Source organism: Acipenser ruthenus, chromosome 4, assembly GCF_902713425.1.
Source record: "Acipenser ruthenus chromosome 4, fAciRut3.2 maternal haplotype, whole genome shotgun sequence".
In the NCBI taxonomy this organism is placed as follows: Eukaryota; Metazoa; Chordata; class Actinopteri; order Acipenseriformes; family Acipenseridae; genus Acipenser; species Acipenser ruthenus.
Window position 1 is genome coordinate 37,054,988 of NC_081192.1, and position 24,385 is coordinate 37,079,372.

At 36.9% G+C, this 24,385-nt stretch overlaps 1 protein-coding gene across 5 annotated transcripts in view; it reads left to right on the forward strand.

Annotated features, from left to right (window-relative positions):
* Positions 1-24,385, forward strand: part of LOC117400435 (zinc finger protein 40-like) — a 100,630-nt gene that overhangs the window by 36,444 nt on the left and 39,801 nt on the right. For 4 of the 5 annotated variants that reach the window (XM_034000403.3, XM_034000406.3, XM_034000402.3 and 1 more), the window contains exon 3: positions 20,270-20,323. The exons of the other annotated variant lie outside the window; for it this stretch is intronic. In XM_034000403.3, coding sequence (XP_033856294.3) covers positions 20,270-20,323 — 54 coding nt within the window. The remainder of the gene's footprint in view (positions 1-20,269; positions 20,324-24,385) is intronic. 5 annotated transcript variants of the gene reach the window in all.

A 24,385-nucleotide genomic window follows, 5' to 3' on the forward strand; every position in this document is an offset into this window, starting at 1 on the left:
TGATATAAACTCTCTATATGTTTACATTCAGGTTCCCTCCTGAGTTCCTTGACACCCACTTTAGCACATCGCTCGCTGAAGCAAGTTCCCTGCAGGCTTAATCGTTTATTTCCAAATGCATTAAGGAGCAGTACGAGACAACTTACTGTGACTTTCTCCCACGCAGTCCTCACCACCCCCTCATTCTCAACCAGACTTTAAGCAACTGGACTTGAATTCCAAATAAAAATGTGCTGCAGTGTATGCTCAGTTTTCCTGTCACACAGTGCTTGTACATGTTTGCTCCTTTTAGCTGCCTGTATCCTAAGAATTTGTGTTGCTGTAGATATTGTCTGGAAAAAAAAATCCAGAGTCAGAGTCAATACATCTACAGACAGGATAAACACTGCCTTTTGTTGTTCCAAGCTGATAAATGATTTTCAAATCTAAATAAAAATGATAGAATTAAGCTTATATTTGATCAGGTAACCACACAAAGTAATGTATGATGTTGTAGTAGGCAAGCCCTTCTTTTCCAGGTATTGACATTTTTTTATTTCTTTACTTTCCATGTAATTCATGAGGTTTTGGGGCATGGTCAGATCCTTTGACTATTGTGGTTAGGTGATTTATGTGTGCCTTTATCAGCCTTAAAAGCAGAGCTTTTACCTTTATTCTTTTCTGTCAGGGCTTCTGCAAATCAAATGTTTCACAAGCATTGAGTAGCATTTAGCTATTAAAGTGCTATCTTTAAGCACAGGCTGTTAATTAATACTGCTCTTCGTTTCTTTGTGTGAAGTTTAAATAGAAGCAGGGTCACAAGAACTGCCAGTCAGGGAAACCAACAGCGGAGGAGTCCTCATTGTACAGTCTCCTTGTTGTTTTTTTTTTTTTTTTGTCTACAGAAAATAGTATTAACATATTAATGTACAGAACAAATTAAATATGTTGCATAATATCCTCGTAAATATTGACTCTCAAATTACCTTATATATAATTACCATATAGCCTATATATATATATATATATATATATATATATATATATATATATATATATATATATATATATATATATATATATATTACTGAAGGTATTGTAATGTTGGAATGTATTTTCTATTGTTCTGGCCAGGTTACAGTATTTGCACTGTTCAGATTATTTTATTAATGTTATTAGTGTAGAATAATAGTTTGCAGCGATCCTGAATTTCTAAAAGAGCACTCTGTCGAAACCGACATGTTTAATTTGTTTTTGTATTGTTGTTTGTAGCAGGAAAACTACTAGAGTGTATTTTGAGAAGTGAAAGCATGTTTAGCACGCAGGATGAACTTTTGTGATACTGGAACTCATTTTGACAGTGGATACACGTAAAGTAACCCTCTTTCTATCCAATGAACTGTTAGAACGTTTACAAAAAATAAACTTTCCATTCACAAGCCATTCAGCTTGAGTGCTTTGCTACATAATGCGGTTCCGTGACAAATGTTACATTCAGTCCTGACATGCACTAAAACGGTGCAGCAGGAAATTACTTACGGAATGCTAAGAGGGACAAAACAGTAGTGCTATTAACATGCGTTAACAACATTAAGCTCGCAAAAAATGTAATAACTGCAATTAATTGACAGCCCTTTGTATATATCTGTGTATATATATATATATATATATGGCTGTTCTTAAGACTCCCTCTTTATCACAATTGGAAATAAAACGCTTTACGCTGTGTTTCATTACAAGTGAAGAGTTTCAGCTAACAGTAATGATGCATAACATACAGTACTTGCATAACAGTAAAAGCTCACTCACAAACTTGAACAGCCACTACAGCATTTGCAAAACGACAATAAACCTTCAGGCACACAATTTAACAGTAAGTACAGTACTTGCATTACGGCCCACAGTCTTCTTTCCCGTTGCTACCTTTCACTGTATTTAATGTATTATGCATTTTTCACCTATTCATGTGTTATGCATTGTTGTTGTTTTTTTGTGTGGTGTGTTTTTTTTTTTTTTGGTTTGTGATGGTGATGGTGGTCCACTATGAAAGGCGCTATATAAAATAAAGATTTGATTGATTGATAACACTGCCTTACATCAGCTGTGACAGAAAGAGACACTTATTGCAAAGCAGGAGTTTTTGTTTGTTTGTTTGTTTGTTTGTTTGTTTTTTCTGCACACGCTTCCCACCCCTCTGTTACCAGGGAAAGTCAGGAAGCAATTGGCACAACGCACAAACATACTAGATGCTGATAAAAGCCTGGTGTATTAATACAAAAATAAATTAAAAAAAAAAAAAAAGAAAACGTCAAGAAATAAAGACAAATGTATTATCTTTGATTAATTGACAACCCTAATTATATATATATATATATATATATATATATATATATATATATATATATATATATACACACACACATACAGTGTATATATATACACATACATATATATACATATACACACACATACAGTGTGTATATGTATATATATACACACACTGTATGTGTGTGTATATGTATGTATGTATGTGTGTGTATATATATATATAATATATACATATACACTGTATGTGTGTGTGTATATGTGTGTGTGTGTGTGTGTGTGTGTGTGTATATATATATATATATATATATATATATATATATACACTGTATGTGTGTGTGTATATGTGTGTGTGTGTGTGTGTGTGTGTATATATATATATATATATATATATATATATATATAAAAAATTATATATTTTGTAGCAAAGCACTCTCTGGCCCGCAATGAAAGGAGCACCTGCCACTTGATTTACAGCATTTACAGCAGATGTCCCCAACGCGGTTTGATGATGTTAAGCAGCATTCAGGCAGACAGGAGAGGACTACGTAGGAAGTCTCATAATATAGGAATATATTTTTGCATGTACATGAAAGTTTTAATTTATTGAATTGAGTGTTATTGTCACTGGCAACAGGAATACATGCTAATGCCATAGGTTAATGTTTACAATTCCAAAGTTGGGATTTTGTCAAAGAAATTTGTACTAAAAGTCACAGAGCAGATACGGTAAATTTGTTCAAAATCACGGAGGAAGGGGGAAATGTTGTGTCACTGTTTTTCTTCTTTTTTTTTAATACATTATAGTAGGCCTATATCTACATAACAATACAAACAGTCTGTCTATATAATTAGGAAACAAGTAAAATTAATCAATTTTTTTATTATTTATTATTGGTTTTCACAACATGAAGTTAAAGTTTTAATCCTGTAAATCGGTAAAATTTAGGCTATACGCTGTGCAAAACTGCACAGCGTATACAACTATAAACAAAAATGTTCGTTTTTACATAACGTTTTATACAAGTCAACAAGCAAAAACTAGGTTTTCATACCTTTAAAAAAAAAATAACGTTTAAAGTTCAAAAAGACTGCCTGTTTGTGTGGATCTGTTGCTTCTACTGTGGTACAGTTTGCAGTTATTTTACATTTTTGTTTGTTTACATATTATTCTGATACAACAGGTATGTTCGTCTTTCGCCGGTCATACCGAAGTACATTTTTGTGTGCAGAAAATGATCTTTCTGCGTCAACACTATTTACTGGTACTGTCAAACACCTGACGGCAATTTGAACAAGAACTGGGAATCTCGTATCCATGTTTTTTTTCCAGAACTGGTAAACTTCAAATTTCATTTCACTGACAATTTTGTACAAGCACGGTATTCACACTGTGTTACACAGTTGTCTTCAAACAGTGGAATGGCGTCAAACACTTACGGTATCTTTCTCAGCTATGCTGAGATATGAGGTCAAAGACCGGACCGGCACTGAAAAATGCAGCTGCAAGTCAGGCAGTAGAGTAGCACCTGTATGTATATTTCAGTTTTTTTCACCGCTGTCTAGTATTGAGTTAGTGTGAACGGCTACTGCAAAGTAAGGAAACACAGGTATTTCAACATCATTAGCACAACAGAATCAGAATCCCTGACCACCGGGACTTAACCCCAGCCTTAAGAATGACTGATGCAATGGTTTCCACGTGCATGCCAGTTCGTTAGATTGTGAACCGTGCTACGCAACCAATGACAGCAGCGGGAAAAAAAAACGAGAAGTGCAAAAAGAGTTTCGAACGTTTCAGCTGACAAAAAATATTTTGTGTTTTGAGGGCAAACCTCTCGGTCTAATGTTAAACGCTACTACGAAACAAAACACGCAGCATATGATCAATAGGTGGGTGAGCAGAGGAAAAGGTGGGGCGGAGTGTCTGCAAAGAATTAACAAGTCTGCAATCATTTTTTAAAAAATAATGACAATTTACACATTTTAAAGTTTAAGATACAATTGATTATTGTTGAGGGCCGGGGGGTATAGCATTGTTTATTTGCGATAACTCAAGTTATTTGACTTGACATGTAGAATACCCATCGCCTCAATGGTAATCGATTTGTAGAGTGAAGGAGTCTAAAAAACACTGTTTGTTTTAGTCCACTCCACTTACCGTGCCCGCAGATGGTAATCATATTATTCAGAATTTATTGAATCGTTTTTTGTAGTCACTGACAGCAAGAATAAATGTTAATTATTTAATTTTACAGTTTATTGAATTGGCTGTTACTGGCATTGTTAATAAATGCCAAGATTTTTTTTTTTGTATGTATTAAATTGACTGTTATCAACAATAGTAGTATAGTAAATGATTTGATAATTTTAATTTATTGAATTGAGTGTTATTGTCACTGGCAACAGGAATACATGCTAATGCCATGGGTTAATGTTTACAATGCAGCGTTACCCATCACACATCACTCATATTTATTTTTCAAGTTATGTTAGTTAATGAACTCCCCAGTAATGTTGTTGAAGCTGACACCCTGGGATCCTTCAAGAAGCTGCTTGATGAGATTCGGGGATCAATAAGCTACTAACAACCAAACGAGCAAGATGGGCCGAATGGCCTCCTCTCGTTTGTAAATGTTTTTATGTTCTTAAACAAAAAAAAAAAGAAGAAATCAGACTTCAGGATACTTGCCTTTCTAATGTAATGTCCATGTGTGTTGCAGAATTAGGCAAGATACTGAATCTGATGAGATTTGCTCCGAATGGTGCTTCAGCTATTGTGGATTTGCCCTAATGTTTGCATTATGTACTTTTTTAATACACCTTTCGCACTGAACTTGATGGTATCCAAAGTACAATCTATATATTTTTTTCTGAAATGACATCTGAAAACATTTTTAGGTTTAAAAAAAAAACATTTTAAATACTATTTGGTACTGGTTTTGCGTTTGAGCGAACACAGATGAACTCCTGACCACACTGTGACTACTCTCTATTTTCAAATATACCTGTTATGCTTGTAAACCTAAAATTACTAAAAATGAGAAATAACCACTGAACCGCCATAGAGTAATCTGTCTAGTGCAACAGCAGATGATGATGGATTGCCGTATAATGGAGCTGTCAGATCTGTTTTACTTGGCAAGATTTCTTCATTACCTTGTCATCTTTACTGAATGTCTCATCTTGACAAACATTTCATGGCCCCACAGCGGCGGCTTGCTATGTTACTTAATTCATTAAGAAAATGGTTGCTGTCAAAGCAGATACTTGACAGACTTTTCTAAGAAATGTGTTCTTTAGTATGTCTTTACTGTCGTGTAATGTTGCTTTTTTTAATATGAGGTGTTCATCTCCATCATGTGCATGTGTTAAATATTGAATACTTGAATAATGAATTGGCAATTATTGAATAAATTAACCAACTCTTAAAAAATAAAATCGGATGTTATCTTTGATCCAAAAGCACTGACCAGAAAGGTATTATTTAAGTAAATAAACAATTGTGGTTTAGCATGAAGACAGTTCTCATACCAATTAGCATCACGTACACTATATCTGTGGGACATTACAGATTCTGTTGCAACAGAATGTAATGTTAGGTCAGGTGTGCTTACTAATGACGCAAGAATGTTGATACAGTCATTTTCCCAGTGCTGTGTGACGTGCGATCATCCTGCAGTAAATAAGTCGGTAAAAAAGCGGTGTTTGGATTTTTTTAATTTTTTTTTATTTCTGAAGACAACAATAGGATAGCGAGTTGTGTGCAGCAGAACAGACTTGATACTACATTAAATCCAATGATGAACTGTTAGGTAGAATATTATTCTGATGCTTTAAAAAAATAGGTTGAATCCTAAATAACATTGATGGTTTAAGTTCTGTGGACTTAGTCAGTGTTTTAATATAAATTCTACTCGGAAGCCAACTTGGAATTTTGGAGCCTCTTGGAATGAACATGCTATTCTGACATCATCTTAACATCATCCTCAGAATTCACTGCACTGTCTATTACTTTTCTTTCTACACAGCTGAAGAAGGGCTTTTGCTCAAAATGTCCTGAAATTAAATGTGTTTTTTTTTTTATCTTTTAAACTTTGTGTGTACATCTTTTAAAAAACATTTGCTTTCATATATATATATATATATATATATATATATATATATATATATATATATATATATATATATATATATATATATATATATATAGTACTGTGCAAAAGTTTTAGGCAGGTGTGAAAAAATGCTGTAAAATGCTTTCAAAAATAGACATGTTAATAGATTATATTTATCAATTAAACTAAATGCAAAGTGAGTGAACAGAAGAAAAATCTAAATCAAATCCATATTTGGTGTGACCACCCTTTGCCTTCAAAACAGCATCAATTCTTCTAGGTACACTTGCACAAAGTCAGGGATTTTGTAGGCATATAGTCAGGTGTATGATTAAACAATTATACCAAACAGGTGCTAATGATCATCAATTCAATATGTAGGTTGAAACACAATCATTAACTGAAACAGAAACAGCTGTGTAGGAGGAATAAAACTGGGTGAGGAACAGCCATACTCAGCTAACAAGGTGAGGTTGCTGAAGACATTTTACTGTCAAAAGTCATACACCATGGCAAGACTGAGCACAGCAACAAGACACAAGGTAGTTATACTGCATCAGCAAGGTCTCTCCCAGGCAGAAATTTCAAGGCAGACAGGGATTTCCAGATGTGCTGTCCAAGCTCTTTTGAAGAAGCACAAAGAAACGGGCAACGTTGAGGACCGTAGACGCAGTGGTCGGCCAAGGAAACTTACTGCAGCAGATGAAAGACACATCATGCTTACTTCCCTTCGCAATCGGAAGATGTCCAACAGTGCCATCAGCTCAGAATTGGCAGAAAACAGTGGGACCCTGGTATACCCATCTACTGTCCGGAGAAGTCTGGTCAGAAGTGGCCTTCATGGAAGACTTGCGGCCAAAAAGCCATACCTCCGACGTGGAAACAAGGCCAAGTGACTCAAGTATGCACGAAAGCACAGGAACTGGGGTGCAGAAAAATGGCAGCAGGTGCTCTGGACGGATGAGTCAAAATTTGAAATATTTGGCTGTAGCAGAAGGCAGTTTGTTTGTCGAAGGGCTGGAGAGCGGTACACGAATGAGTGTCTGCAGGCAACAGTGAAGCATGGTGGAGGTTCCTTGCAAGTTTGGGGCTGCATTTCTGCAAATGGAGTTGGGGATTTGCTCAGAATTAATGGTCTCCTCAATGCTGAGAAGTACAGGCAGATACTTATCCATCATGCAATACCATCAGGGAGGCATCTGATTGGCCCCAAATTTATTCTGCAGCATGACAACGACCCCAAACATACAGCGAAAGTCATTAAGAACTATCTTCAGCGTAAAGAAGAACAAGGAGTCCTGGAAGTGATGGTATGACCCCCACAGAGCCCTGATCTCAACATCATCGAGTCTGTCTGGGATTACATGAAGAGAGAGAAGCAACTGAGGCTGCCTAAATCCACAGAAGAACTGTGGTTAGTTCTCCAAGATGTTTGGGCCAACCTACCTGCCGAGTTCCTTCAAAAACTGTGTGCAAGTGTACCTAGAAGAATTGATGCTGTTTTGAAGGCAAAGGGTGGTCACACCAAATATTGATTTGATGTAGATTTTTCTTCTGTTCACTCACTTTGCATTTTGTTAATTGATAAATATAAACTATTAACATGTCTATTTTTGAAAGCATTCTTACTTTACAGCATTTTTTCACACCTGCCTAAAACTTTTGCACAGTACTGTGTGTATATATATATATATATATATATATATATATATATATATATATATATATATTTTTGCTCTTCTGTTGATTTTGCACATTTGATTCTCTGTTGCCGAAACTAACTGTCCTAAATATACATAGTTATTGACTTCTTCAAGCTTGATCCCATTGACTTCAATTGCCTGTGGAATGGTATATTTATTGAACATGACTTGAGTCTTCTTCAGGTTCATTTTCAAGCCCACTTTGAAGCTAACTTTGAAGCTAGAGTAGTTCTTGTGTTTTTGTTTGTAATTCTCCGGGCATGTTGTAAATATGAGGATGTCATCAACAAATCGTAGGTGATTCCGGTAGGCTCCATTGATCTTCAGCCCCTTATTTTCCCAATCCAATGTTTTGAAAATGTCTTCTAGGGTGTCCGTGAAGAGCTTTGGGGAAATTGTATCTCCTTGATGAACTCCTTTTTTAATCTTGATTTTGTTGCTGTTTTTATGGAGTCTTACTGTGGATGTTGCATTCTTGTATATGGTGCTGATCAAGTCTCTGTATGTTTTCTCAATTCCTTGTTTTTTCAGAAAGCTTAATGGGTGATTCTCACCAAATCTTGTCTGTTTGTGTTTTTTGTGTGCAAAAATGAAAAATGCTTTTTCCATCAACAATTTATGTTAAATGCTTTGAACAAAGTCTCAAGTATATTATGCAAGTACATTTTATAATTCAAATACTTGAATTTTGTATTTTTAACATTTCATGTGATTAAGCAAAACATAATCTCATCACCGTAACCAATTCATTTTTACATTAAAAACATATAATTATATATTTCTGGCAATTTTGTGATAATTACTTATAACAAGTTATTTTCTTAAACATATCAATAATTATTTATGTATTTTTAAATAAATATAAAAAATATCAACACTTTTCTATCATTACAGAAAATTGACACATTTATCAAATGTCTTCTTTTGTTTTACTTACTTGTTTAATTATGGCTATTAAAATACACATACATATCTTGTGTAAACAGAGTCAAAAGCTTTTTCATAGTTGATGAATCCCAAACAAAGTGGTAGCTCGTACTCGCTGGTTTGAATCACTTGCTGTACAACTTGAAGATGATCCATTGTGCTAAATCCACTCCTGAATCCTGCTTGCTCATTTGATTGTGCCTTGTCAAATTTATCTTGAAGTCTGTTGGTGAGTATCTTGGTACACTTGTTGTAGATTATAGGAAGTAAGCTAATAGGTCTGTAGTTCTTGAGGTCTTCTTTATCTCCTTTCTTATGTAAAAATATCACCAATGTGTTGTTCCAGTCGTGTGTCATTTTCTTTCACTTAATGCAATCTGTAAAAATACGCAACCATATTTTTGTGAATTCTTGTCACAAAGACGGCCGGAGTGGGTGGTGTCAGACCAGAGCCAGGAAATAAACAGACAGAGATTTGGGGTTTGGTGAAGCTGAGCGAATGCTTTCGCTCAGCATTTAATAACAGAACAGAAAATAAAAGGTTTTAAACACAAAAACACGGGACACGGCACTTGCGCCAAAATAAAAGGACAAACAAAACGTACTAACACACAAACGGTGGATGCACAGACAAACAAACAAACACGGTGAGTGAAAACAGTATTTTTACGTTACGTTACGTTATTTTACTTTTTCTTCTCCTCCTCTCTCCCGTTCTCCACTCACCGAACACCCAACCCCGAGTGAATGCTACGTGTCTCTATATAAACTGTTGTGCTGGGATTCAATTACTAATTAATTATTCACTTGAATCCCAGCACGTGAATTAATTCTGTGCAACCCCGTGCTTACATATTACATTTAACCAGCACGTGAAGTGATTTGTGCTCTCCTCGTGCCTAAATACAAATCTACACTTTTTAAATACACGTGAAACACAGACCCGTTTATATCCCGTGTACCAATCTATACACCAACATTAACACACGCAACACGCAACACACAACACATAATATGCACACAGGGGCGGGGCACATTGCCACAGTTCTTCACCTACTTCTTTCACGATGTCAATCATTGCCATCTTCTCCGGGCGCCTTTCCAGTATTCATATGTTTGATAGCATGTTTCACATCTTCCGGTAGATTGTCTGGAACTTCTTCATCAGGTTGTATTTTTTCCGTCTCGTCTTCGTCATCTGCTACGTTGCTCTTTTCATCAAGATGCTACATTAAAAAATACATTGATGCTACTTTACAAAGGCTGGAGTGCCTTTGGAAGATTAAGCATGGTTGTGAAAGGGAAACTACCCTTATGCCTCAAGAGGAAAGTCTTTGACCAGTGCGTGCTGCCAGTGCTAACTTACAGATATGAAACCTGGACCCTCAATGCAAAAATGACTCAACGGAGTATGGAAAGATGCATGCTGGGAATAACAAGAAAGGAAAGACTGGATAAGAGTGCAAACAAAAGTATGCAATGTTATTATAAGAGCGAAAAAACTGAAATGGCAGTGGGCCGGACATGTAGCAAGAAGCTACAGACCATTGCTGGACCAAGGAGATACTAGACTGGATCCCAAGAGATATAAAGCGACCAAGAAGTAGACATCCAGGAAGATGGCAAGATGAAATTAGGAAACACGCCGGAGAAACATGGATGAGGGACACAGCAGACAGGCTTTTTGTGGAAGAATCTTGGGGAGGCCTTCATCCAGCAGTGAATTGAAAAAGGCTGAAGATGATGATTATGATGATGTATAATATAAAGTTATTGATGGGCAACAATATAAAAATTGTATATCGATATCGTGCACGCATTTCGATATCGGTCTTCCAAAAAAATATAATAACAATTGCAATATCAAACGTGTACATATATAGACATTAAGGGATATTTACATATGAAAAGCAATAACTTACTTTAAATTAGTGGTGCTTTACTTCACAATATCAGTGGAGAAAAACAAGGTCTTCTTATATTGTTTTACTATTCAATCATCACCCACCTCAAAACCGAAATATTCCTATACTTCACTGCGCAGACTTCAGGGTTGTTCATTTTCTAGCCAGTGCGGAAGTAATTGAATCTTCAGCTGCTCTGCGTATAAATGCTGACTCACAACACCTCTGAAAGTATTAAGTTCAGTGTCATGCTGAATTTTGCATGTGTTTTGATGTTTTAAAAGTACATCTCATTTATAATACCGAAAGTTCACATTTTAAAAATACATTTAATAATAGCGTAAGTAATAACACAGACACAATGCAATTAACCGCTGACACATGTTCATATTCCAAATAATGCCAATAGTGCTTAATGCAGCATGCAAATAGCGTTTGGTACCTAAACACCAATCAATGGAATAAAATGGTTAAATAATACTTTAGTGTGTGGTGTTTGCCTATGAGACTCACAATGATAGGCATGTATAGGGTTTGTTGTATTTTAATATAAAATAAACTTGATTACACTGCATTTGTCTCTACAAGCGTACGCAAATCAAAATATCATTCTGTCTCGGGCATATATCATCCTAAATCCTTAAATCACCCCGAACTTCAGGACGACAGCTGGAATGTGTGAAGGTGCTTTTCCGTGCAGCATCAGAGACACAGCAGGAACCATTTGTGTGCACTGCCATGCTTGTGTATTGAAAGCGTTGAAGCTATTATGTTAGAAATGTTGTTCTTGTTCCATGGAGCAACTTAACCGCTGCTTAATAAAAAAGGATACAAAAAATAACAATAGCACAGTAAGGGGCATATTAAAGACAATTTGAAAGGGAAGGTTATCCCAGAGTACCAGAAAAATTGAATAACACAGAGATCACTGGCAACTAAAATCACAGCATGTGGATCTTAGGTTTCCTGTAATGGGTAATTTTTAGACGGCTGAAATCATATTTGATACTGTTATACTTGCTGTAGGTTTAACAGATGTCTCTGTTTAACATAGCTGCTTAGGTAACTTGGAACTTCTTTTAAAATAAATTAAAAACAAATTAATTTGTCTTTTTCATTCATTATGAATTAAATCAAAATAATAATAAATCTACACACAGAGATGGCTTATGAAAGCTTGGTAACATCTGGGTATCTGACAAGGAACATCATCTTTCCTTGTATTATTTTTTTTAATGGCAAAAGGTTATTCGGAATATATAGAGAGCAAGACAAGCCAAGAAGCCCTGCATTAAAAGTTCTGAATGTTTCTTATTGTATAAAGATCTTGTGCCATTTGGGTGGGAGAACCATGAAGTGAAGCTGAGTGGTTCTTGCTGCTCAATCTGTGTGAAATAACCTCTCTTAATGAGACACCGTATTGATTTCTTATATGTGATTTGTAATACAGCAAATAATGTACCATAGTCTTTAGAGTATAACATTCAACCCTTGCATTGTGCACATCACTGCACAGTTTCATTTACACATTTGCTCCTCTTTATATGCCAAAAGCAAATGGGGTAAAGCTTAGAATAATACTTAATGTAGTAGTAATACTATATTATCAATTAAGCATAAGCTGTAAATGTGTTATGAAGTCAGACAATCCCAATTTAAAAAGTTTGGTTTTAGTTGTATTTTTTGTCAGACACAAATAAACTTTTAAGTATTCATGTTTCTGACTTATGATACACATGTATACTGCATGCCTCGAATAGCCTATAACATGCATTCTAGTGGGGTAACCAGACCATAAAGGATTGAACTACATTAGTACAACTTAAAAATCAAAAAATCAAATGTGCAGTGTCTCTGTCAATTAAAAGTAAAAGTAGCTGTTTTTATGAGTAGCAGTACAATATGCTTTTTTTCTGTACAACAGAACTGATTTTAAAAAGGAAAAAAAAGAAAGCAGCATAACTGGTTAAAAAATAGCAAGGACAGTGTTACAAGCACAGCATAGACTTTGAAAATAAATAATCTTGTTGCTGTAGTACTCTTTTGAGAACATGTGGGAGTATTTACCTGTCTAACTAAATGGAATCTGAAGCAGTTTCATTTTAAAGCCGTCTCTGCATGAATGGGATTTTTTTTCTTCTTTACATTCAAATTAAATTAGTACTTGATGTCTCTTGGCTGGGAAAGTTGGTTATTCTTGACTTTGTTTTGTCATTTTAGTGTCAGCTGCTTGTTAGCCTGAAAGTGCTATTAAAGGTAAGGCTGCAAGTTTACACAGAGGGTTAAATTCTTCTGAAAGTGGTGGTTGGAGTTTTGAGCGATTTATAGTCATTTTCAGAACAGCTGATCTGTGGTGTTGTCAACCACTACACGTACACAGTTGAGGATTAACTTGCACCAGGGTACAGGAGTTCCAAGAAAATTATGAACTCTTGTCAGGAATAGAAAGCACACACACACCACTGCTGACCTGTGTTCAAAAGAACAAGTATTATGGCTTGGTATCAGTTTTGTGAAATTCAGGAATAACCGTATTGGGGAATATAATTTTTTAAAAGTTCAGATTCCAAAATATGGTGTGTAGCTTGCTTACAAAACTGGAAATTAACCACAGTCTTATGAAGTTCATTAACTAACAAAATTTAAGTAACTTGAGGTTACACAAAGTAAGAAACCAAGAAGACAAGAAACTGCATTTGCATTTTATAATGGAACCTTTATCTTGTTTCTCATGAGGAAAAAACAACCTTGTTAGTATTACCACCTTTACAGTTACATTTCCCAGTAATAGAGCCAGTAGTTCATATGTTTTGGCAAATATGCTGGCCAGCTCCAACACAATTGCAACACTTCATGTCTTAGAAACCATTTGAGAAACCCTCTAGTGTGTGTTATCTGTGTATAGAAATGTGCCTTTGTTGTTTAAAATTGTTGAGATATGTGTTCAGGTTGTTAAAAGATTAATTAATTTGATTTAAAAGAATTTCTTTGTGTTATAAGATTGCATGCTGTTTTTTAGAGGACATTTTCTTTTTTTTTTAAAAAAAAGGGGGGGTGGTTCCTTTCTGGTTTAGGGATGCTTGGAGACTAAAATGTCTTTGAGTGAAGCCATATAAGCCTTATAAGCAATTAAATACCATTTCCCAATGTTTCCCTTGCATATAACACTTACATTTACTGTTTCTTTGTGCTGATTATTCTGTTTCAGTAGCGCTGCTAAAGGTGGGAGCTCCCCGAGACTAATGCCCTGGGAGTTCTACTGCAGTGCAATACTTGGATCTCTGCTGATTGGATGATACTGGTTAACACACGTCAGCTTCATAATCTGATCAGATTAAGGAGACAGAACCACCAGGAACAATACTGGCAATACTCTTTTAAAGCACAAATGCATTGGCCTCAGTAGAAATTCATAGTAATTCAGATTGATTGGTTCATGTGTTTGGGGCTCTGTCATCTAGTATTATTGTTACATTTGTTCTTACGATGGAATGTTGTTTTATAGTTCAAGATGAGCGGCTAAGACAATGTGCTGATTAGCCAGTAAAGTAAACCAGTGGAAAATACAGTCTTTTATGCACTGGCCTTGTCTTTTGGTATTTGACACTTGGTCCTATATATCACCCGTTCTGCAGCTAATTGGCTTAGAAATTCTCAGAATACAAACAAAACAAATAAACTCACCCATTTTAAGGGGAGGGGGTTAAATGTCAACCCTATTACTATTTTGTTTGCTTAGCTATTTGTTAATAGATGCTTAACTTCTACAAACAGACTGCACAACAAGCTACATTCAATGATGTATGTAAAACCTTGAAGCACCAAATAATAATATTTAACAAATACTTTGAATCCATGCTTAAGAAATATAATAGCAAACATAATAAAAATGGCTGTTTGAAATGATTTATATCATGGTTTTGTATAATTTAGATTAAAATTTGTTTACATCAGTACAGTAAATGCTTGACGAAGGAAGCCACAAACCAACTGATTTTGTAACTAGGCATCCCTCTTACATGCATAGAGTTGTATGGGTAGTTCCCTTTTTTTCTCTCTCTCTCTATTAGGCTGAAGCAAGTGCTTTCTCTACCTCTTTTTTGCATCAGTGTTTACTACAGGTAGTTACATGTGTACAGTATGTAGCTAATACATTTGCCTAGAAGGAAGTGAAAGAGTTCCCTGGCTGCAAACCAAAAGGGTTTTTGCCAAGTCAATTCCTGCCAGCTTTTCTCCCCTTTTGGCTTTATCGCTTACAGTCAGTCTGATCAGAAAAATGTTCCTCTAACACCTGTATTATTTTTTTTTCTTTATTGAATATGGACACCAAGGGGCCCTTTTTAATTTGGAATAAATCACTGAGGAATGTAAGAAAAAACATCTTTCGATAGGTTTCAAGTTACATTTTTCTTGTCTGGTACATATACTATAAATATACAAATTTTAAAAAGCCAATTTATAGTGTTGCAACTGTGTTTGTTTAAAAAAAAAAAAAAAAAAAAAAAAAATGATCAGGTTTGCGTATTTTGTGTAAATCCAAAAAGTACCTAATTGTATCGGCATAAACATATTACACTGGTTTCTTTGTTTTCTCTTTTCAAATTGTTATTTTGAGATTATTAAGTCCTAATCTTAAATATGTATAGTTCTACTTATTTTTGTGTTACTGATCACTTTTCTTACTAAATTGTGCACTTCTTTAAGTCTGGGCACAATATTCTTTACATGTCACATGATTAGGGAAAACTTAAGAAATTATGTAAAGTATACAAACATTTTGGCGAGTGGCTTCATCAGTGCACTAATATTGTGTTTTTAAGTTATGGACAAATTATGGATACTTTTATTAAAAGATATACACATTTACGCAATTCCCACCTACATGTTCTGACCTGACAGAGAGCTCGAGATTTTTTTTTGAAGTGTGCTCATTCACCTTTATTATAAGTGAATCCATTCGACAAGAGCCGTGCACTCACCACTTTAATATCTAGACTGTTTCTGCATAAATTACAAATGAAATTAGTCGACTGGAACAAGTCAGTCAGTCATGAGTCTACTTGAAAGCAGGAAGCCAATGAAGAGGCTCTGAAATGCTTTACTGCTTTGCTTGGGAAGACTTTTTAATGCCATACAGATCATGTGTACACTCATTTTTCATAGTGAGTGTAATTTTACAGAATTTTAACACCAATTAATGTACAAATGAGATTGACACAAGACTTCTTGTTGAAATGTTTGTTTCATTTTGTTACTTTTTTTTATTACTGTATATTTTGTGATGACTGATTTTAAAGTTCCCTTTCAGTTCGAAGACAACCACCAAAACATTACGTATGGGATATGCCTGCCTATTGGTAGGTATTTACCAGAGCTCGCGTTGCAGGCTGCTGCTTTCAATCTGTGGTATTTGAGTCGACTGCCTGTGCAGCCTTGATTTAAAGGCGTGAGTGTTGTTGTCTTTTCCAGCCTTCACTTGTGTGGGAGCACATCCTCCAACGGGGCTAGGCTTTGCCTTACCCCTGCTGTTGAGCGACTCTTCTGGCTGCTGTTAGCAGTTTAAATATATACAAAATATATATTTCTTGTTGACGAAATAGCTTGCTGGCACATCTGCAGTGTACACGTGGTACTCCCGCTTGCCTGTGTTGTGCTACAGCTTGAAAAACAAACAAACAAACAAAAAAAAACAGCAGGCCTTGTCCTCCACGGGGCTGCATTTTTTACTAGCCCAGCAGTAGAGTAGACCGTTTCGGCTGCCTCGGCCCACCCACTTTGTGCGTTGGGGCCTTCAAAAAAAACGAACAGCAGCAGCAGCAGTGTGTTTCCCACTATTATTGTTTATTGTACTCCGTCCACAGATTCGCCTTCTGTGGCTTCGGCCTGTGTGTCCCCTGGTATATGCCCGTGGTACTTCGGTGCTCGGTGCTTAGTGCACTCGGTGCACCTTGGTGCATACATTACCTCGGTGCGCACGGTGCTTAGTGCACTTGTTGCGCTCGGCGCATAGCACCCCAGTGCTCGGTTCCCTCGGTGCGCGTAGCCCAGGTCCACACCAGCTCCAGCCCCTGGGTCTCCCATGGGACCCCAGGCCGAGCCGGAGCCGCAGCCCTTGATGGTGGAGGAAGACACGCTATCCATAGCGGCCTTCTGGAGTGAGGAATCCTTCCCCACGGAGATGGAGGAAGGAGAGGAACCGGTTGCCTCGGAGATTAGTTTGCCACCGTTGTCCAGCTCCATGTCGGCATTGATGGGGCGCACTGTAAAGTTTTTGCAGTTCCCCTGGGCGACACTGGCAGAACCCCACCGGACACAGGCGGACGCAGGCAGTGACTCCCACAACGCAGCCCTTCCCACCGTTCCTTGATTTTATGGAGGAGGTGCGCTCCTCATGGGATCAAGGTGTGTTGAAGCAAGCAAGTCGTACGGCTTGCTTCATTGGAGGGTGCGGAGAAGCTGGGCCACGCATCTTCCCGGAGTGGCGAACTGGGCAGCGGACCTCCTGTCGAGGGAGGGTGCACATCCATCAGAGTGTCGCCTCTACCCATAGGTGGTGAAGCACATTTGGGAACGGTTTGGGAAGGCGCAGGTCGATCTCCTCACCTCGGAGGAGATGACAAATTGCCTCCTGTAGTATTCCCTCCACCGCTTGGGTGGTCCACTCGGTGTCGACGCCTAGCCCACGAGTGGCCCAGGATGTTCCTTTACGCATTCCCGCCAGTACCGTTGCTCCCGGCCTTCTTGGAGAAGGTCCGGTTAGAGAAAGCGACAGTTCTCGTAGTGGCCCCTCGGTGGCCCAGGAGAATCTGGTTCTTGACCCTATGCCAGCTCATACAAGGCCAGCCCCGGGAGATCCCGCTTCGCCTGGATCTCCTCAGTTAGACGAGAGGCACTCTGGCATCTGGAACCGGGCAGGTTCTAATTATGGGTCTGGTCCCTGAACGGGACTGCTGGACAGCCCTAGGGTAGTTGTGGGCAGACTCCACTAGGTCGCTGTTTGCCTGTAAGTGGAAGTATTTTCAGAATTGGTGTCTGACTAGCCTCACTGTCCGATATATGTACGGCGGCTAGCAGGGCTACGCTGCATACATTCTCCAGGTTCTACCACTTGAATGTGGTAGATTTATTCGTTGCTTTCAATAGGTACGAGGGTCCTTGAGGTTGCACGCTTGTACCGCTAACCTAGGGTTAAGCAGTTCTGACGTGTCCCTCTTATGCTTCTTCGTTCCTTCTCCCTCACAACGACTCTGGTATACATTTCCCATACGTAATGTTTCGGTGGTCGTCTTCGAATTAAAAGGGAACGTTGGGTTACTTACTGAAATCCTGGTTCCCTGAAAGAGAAGACGACCACCAACCACGAGGTCGCGTTTGTCGCGCTCACGTGTTCGATGCAAAAAGAGAAATGGCTTCCGTGGAATGATCATCCCAGGATGGGGCCTATCAGCAGCTCTGGTATAGAGAGCTCAGAAAATACCTACCAATAGGCAGGCATATCCCATATGTAATGTTTTCGTGGTAGTCTTCTCTTTCAGGAAACCAGGGTTACGGTAAGTAACCTAATGTTATGTGTAAATACCATATATAAATACATTGGTTATGCATTTAGCCTGCTATATGTATTACTTATTAGTCATATTTCATATTTGTACAGTGCAAAATCATCTTCAGCAATCTGACGTGGTTTGGATTTTTTGTGATTTGATTTTTTCTAGAATGAAGGTGCTGGATGCTGAAGTTCACTTTATGTATGCAAAGACACAAATGTGAGCCTCTCCACAAGCTCCAAGCCACCTTGCAGGAAGCACTCTCTTAGGAGTGAGTGAGCAGTCTGGTGTTTTTGTGTGACGTGAAACACATTTGACTAAGTCAGATTTAAACACAGACCTCCAGAGACAAAAGGCGAGTGTATTAACCGTACCATCTAGCCCAGTTTGATCGTTTTCTACAGCTTTTTTTTTTTGTCGTCTTTTATTCTTCACATCAAAAGCATTTTTACAGCTCAGATTCCTAGTGTTCTGCAGCCATTAAAACCTGCCCATGCTGCAATCTGTTAGCACACTCACCACATTGAAGCTCGCCAAACAATTCTTCTTGAAAGTGTTCACACACACACACAGACACACACAAGATCCGGAATCTTCCAGAATTGGGGTGATTTTAAGCACAAGAGAAAACCATGTTATCATTAACATGTTTGCAAATGTTATCAAAGACCGCCGGGATGTGGGAGAAAGTAAGAGACAAAGGGAGCCAGAGGGCCTGTACGTTTTCTGTAGCAGAAAGAGAGATTTGAAAACACATATTGTGTGTTTTGATAAATCTACATTACTGAACAGAGCCATTCTAGGAAAATGGTTAGTTTTGTTACATTGCTAAATCATCGATGTCAGACTAAGGGCAAGCCCACAATTTTAATGGTCTATTCTAATGTACGTAGACAGAGCATTATCATAAACATGTATTGTATAGCTGTTGTTGTGCATACAATGCATTCAATACATTCAGATGTTACACAAGTTTATTTTGTAGAATTTACTATATATTTTGCAACTGTTTCCTGTTGTGTAAACGTGTTGATCATTAAGTTAAACATTATTGTTCTACTCGAATAGCCTTTTTCAACTAACTGCATTTTGTTTACTCTGGGAGTGCTAAGGCTGCAGTACCTTTAAATAGATATCAAAGTACCTTTACTATTGCTAAATTTGACATTAAGCTGTTTTCTGCATGGAGAAAATAATTGGTTAGAACAAAGGGAGCACTCATTAACTGGATGGACAGACACTGTTCTCTAGGGACATTTTTGTAGAAAGTAATGGTGCCAACTGGTTTATCGGTTTTACTAGAGCTTCAATTGAACTGTTTGTATATTAAATACACATTTATTTTTGTACTTGTGCTGATTTGAAGAATGGTATTCAAATTGCCTGGACATACTTTTTTAATAACCAGATCTCTTAAGTGAATAGCCTTCTCTTCAATGGAAATACTTACATTGAGACAAGGAAATGTCAGTTGGGTTTCAAATATAATACCATTTTAATTTCTACTACGGCACAAGATTTGCAGAGGGCCACGTGGCTTAATTCAGCTGCCTCTTGATGTTGGCATGTACTGTACCAGCCTGTATCATTCCAATACCACAATTACAATTCTGACTTTGTTATGCCATGTTAATTGAAAGCACATTCCGGTGAAAAAATTGTTTTAATGGATTGTTGTCACAGTAAACTTAACAGATCGGAATCCTATATTAGTGATTTATCTTCACAGAAATACAAGGATTTTTTTTTTTTTTTTGTTACTGCAGATAAAATTGAAGAAGCACAAAAAGAACTTAATGAGCCAGAAGACGCTGAAAAAGGTAAAATCTAGAATACATTAATATGGTAGTTTTAATCCCTGGTTTAAAAAATGTTAGCTCAACAAGTCAGCTGCAGCATTTAGAGAGTTTTGCACAGAACTGATTTTGTAGTAATCTCCAATACCATTCACGTGCTGGAATTTGTAAGGCACTGATTATGCTTCTGTCTTTAAAGCCAGTGAGCAACCAACTGAAATCAACATAAATGTCATTTTATTTTATTTGGAGAAACCAGTTCTAATGTCCCATTGTTCTTTTACACTACATGTGTGCACTAGAACCTCACATGTGTATACCTAGACCACACTATTAGGGGTGTGTGCATGGGTATACTGTACATGAAGAACAATACAAACTGCACAGGGCACACCTTGGATCAAGCACATGAAGAAAAGTGAACACGCGGGTGTTTATATATACTGTATTAGTAAATATGGACTGGAGAGGAGGGCTACAGTGGAAAATTATTGACCCAAGGGGAAACCGCAGACAGAGGGCATTGCACCCTGGAGGTAACAATAGTCTTCCCGAGGGGCATTTCATTTTCCACTATGAGCTGAGTCTGCAGTACATATTTAATATATGAATCCGTCAAGAAAATAAGTGAGATAAGGTTGGATAGTAAGTACGGCTTTATATATATATTGTTTAAATATAGCTGATACAGCATAAGTACATAAATAAATATTGACATATATTTTGTTTAAATATAGCTGATACAGCATAAGTACATAAATAAATAACATAAATAAATAACAGAAAATGTTTCTGAAGTTCATACCGCATAGTTATCAAAGTTGTTTTGGCATACAGCTCTCCGTCTGGTTTGCTGACTGCTGCATTATCCAGTTTATATCCCGTCCGTCATATTTGTTTACATCGTCGAGTTGAATTTGTTTGAATTTCAGAAAGTCAGAAAACAGTGACAGTGATGTTTTAATCACCATTTTATTGTTTGGAGCATCTTTCTTTTCTAGTATGTTTTTGTAATTTAATTTTCTGTTAAGTCACAGAATCAGTGTTCAGCCACTTTCTTTTGTTGTGAGGAGTAGTGATGAAAGACGTTCCTTTATGACAGATGGAGACTATTGCCCGGTGGTGTAAGGATGTTCTGGCAATAGTTCAATCTATTTTTTCTCCTATGATGACGTTTTAACCAATCACAGGCCAGGATTTCCATATATGTATATAATATACACATACATACACACACAGTATATATCTGATGTTAAAGCAGCAAGGATGTCCTACATTTGCATTTGTACAGTACTAATGTTTTAATTGTAGAAAAAAAAAAACAATTGATGATAAATTGTCAGGTTGTAGTGGGAAAAATGGTCTTGCGGAATAGGTACCCAAAAAGTCTGATTTGCATTTTCAGCAGGCAGAATGTTAAATGTATGCCTGAGAGATCATTAAGCTGTGGGTGTTCTCCACTGGGCTCCAGGCTCCAACTGGAAGGTGTTTATGCATAGGCAGGCTGTTACAGTAGCAGGGACAGAGGCACTGAAAGTCGTGCTTCTCTCAAAGGTGCAGTGGGGGATTTTGGAAAATCATTATTCATCAGCCAGTAGACACTGGGGTAACAAAGACTATTATATTCAAAAACCAACTGGGTTTAGCTTCGTATCACAAAGGCATTCCGTAACTAAAATGCACTGGCTGGAATCAGTTGTATCTAAAGGTTCACTGACATATATACAGACTATTAAATCAAGTATACTAAAACTGTTCTATCTGGCAGTGTAATATATAAGTTAATCATTACTTATATAGTTAAAAGGTACAATCCCTTATCCAAGTTACTGTATGATTTTTTTTTTACAAAAACTGTAATGTAGTTCATTTGAAGTTCTATAACAAAGGTAATATAATTAGGGCTTCTGACTTTCGATTTTAACCGATAAACCCGATAAAACACCCCTGATACAAAAAATGAAATCAGTGTATATCCAATAAACCCTGGAAAAACACTGGAAATGGTTACTCAATTCACGGTGACTTCACCCCGTTCCCTGTGAAATAAATAAATAAATAAAATAACCTAAAAAAATAAAAAAAAACTCCCAGTGCAGTTGGGCAGTGCCCCTCCTTCCTGACTTGTATCTCTCATTGATTCGTTCTGAATACTTTAAAACCACCCAAACTACTGAGTGGCAGCAAATTCCTACATTTCTTTTGTAGGACTGTAACACGCTTGCGAGATTTAATTACAATTTGAAACGAAGAATTGTTCTTGCTCGCAAGTTTTTTATTATTAGAAATTTAAAACGGTATTGCAAATTGTGGCGAAATGTAAAAAAATGCCTAAACACACAAAAACCCCAGAAGAATATGCCCGTGACCATAAGGATTTCGTAGTGGAAGACAGCAAAGGAAAGAAGGTACAATTGAAGTGTGCAAGTACTGTCAAATTACTATACATATTGTGACATTTGGGGAAAAAAAACAAAAAAAAACAAAACAAGAATTTTGATAGGTAACCGAAAACAATCATTTCGATCAGAGAAAAAAAAGATTTTACATAAAAATTGCTAAAGATCCTATACAATCTAATTTTACACGGGCAATAATTGTAGCATAAACATTTATATTGTGGAATTTATATTGGGCTTGGAGTTTCCTAGATTTGTTGTAGTTTTTCCCTATGCAATGCCTACCTCCCACAGCATTTTTTTTTCTATTTATATAATATAAATGGTTAATAGTTTACATTGGCATTGAACCTCAAAGCATAATATTAATAAAATATACAGTAGCTATTGGTAACCCTTAATACAGAGTGGGTGCCTTAGAGTGAAATACAAAAACAAATGTTGCTATTTTAAATATAGCTAAATGCACTCAGCAAGAAGCTATTTTTTTTTACTCTTCCAATATATGCTGCAACAGCCTCCCCATCTGCTCTAGGGTGAGCTGCATTAAAAGTATTCAGCGAAAAAAAAGTGTTTACCATCAGAACACGCTTTTTCTTCAATGACTAGGGAGCAACACAGAACAGAACCAGAGTTGCTTTCTGTGAAGTTAAAAATAGCTGAGGACCCCGGAACTCAGTGATGGCTTTTTTGAATACTTCTTTTTTGAAGCAACCCCAGGGCCTCGGGGGATCCCAGCACCAGTTGGGGAAGCCCCAGATGACATTTTTATTTTTTTACATTGGGGTGTCATCTCCATCATCTGTTCTGTAAGTATCTGTTCTGAGTATCACTATGCTACTTTCAAGGATAATAGAACCAGAACAGAGTACACTTATGGTTCAAAATACACAATCATTACAAAAATGAATTCCTCTCAAGTTGGTACTTCAAGGATCTCTAGTCTGCTTTGAAAAAATGCTATTAAGTATTTTAAGTGGTAGGACTTTTTTCCCAAACAGAATGACACGTAGTTAATACCACAGCACAATATTGGTGGGTTAGTGAATGGCCTGTTGTAGCTTTTTTCTATTCGGTGTCGATTTGTACAAGCCCACAGCTTATTTAAAAAAAGGAGAGAGAGAGAGAGCAATATGGAGAGAGAATGTGGGTGTTGTAATAACGTGTGGGCTTTAGTAGATCCAGAGACATGCAGCTCAGAGAATTGCTAGAACAAAACCATATAGTCATTTTCGTCAAGCAAATAGCTGAATCGCCGATGGATTTCAAGGGACAAAAAACAAAGGTAATTTCACTTTATGTTCCTTGTTGAAAGTTTGCTAATGAATTGGTAAAAATGCTAATTTAGATGGTATTCTTCGAGACCCAGTTCTACTAAGGATTCATTGACTGTCATCACCATCATTGTTTTTTAATTTTTTTTTAATTTTTTTTTTTATTAAGATTCTATGCTTCATTTTGATATGCATAGCACATAAAGTACTAACAAGAAATATAGCCTTTCCTACCTGCAAAGCTATTTGATAACTTGGTGCTCATGTAGATGGAATTATGAAAACAAAGCTTGACTGGTGGGAATAATTTGTGGGAAACAGACTTACAAGGTAAACATGATGTCAATGAGAGCCGTTAATAAAGCTTTTTGATATAATGTGAATGTGCAGTTTTGTTATGAACTTGTAATGCT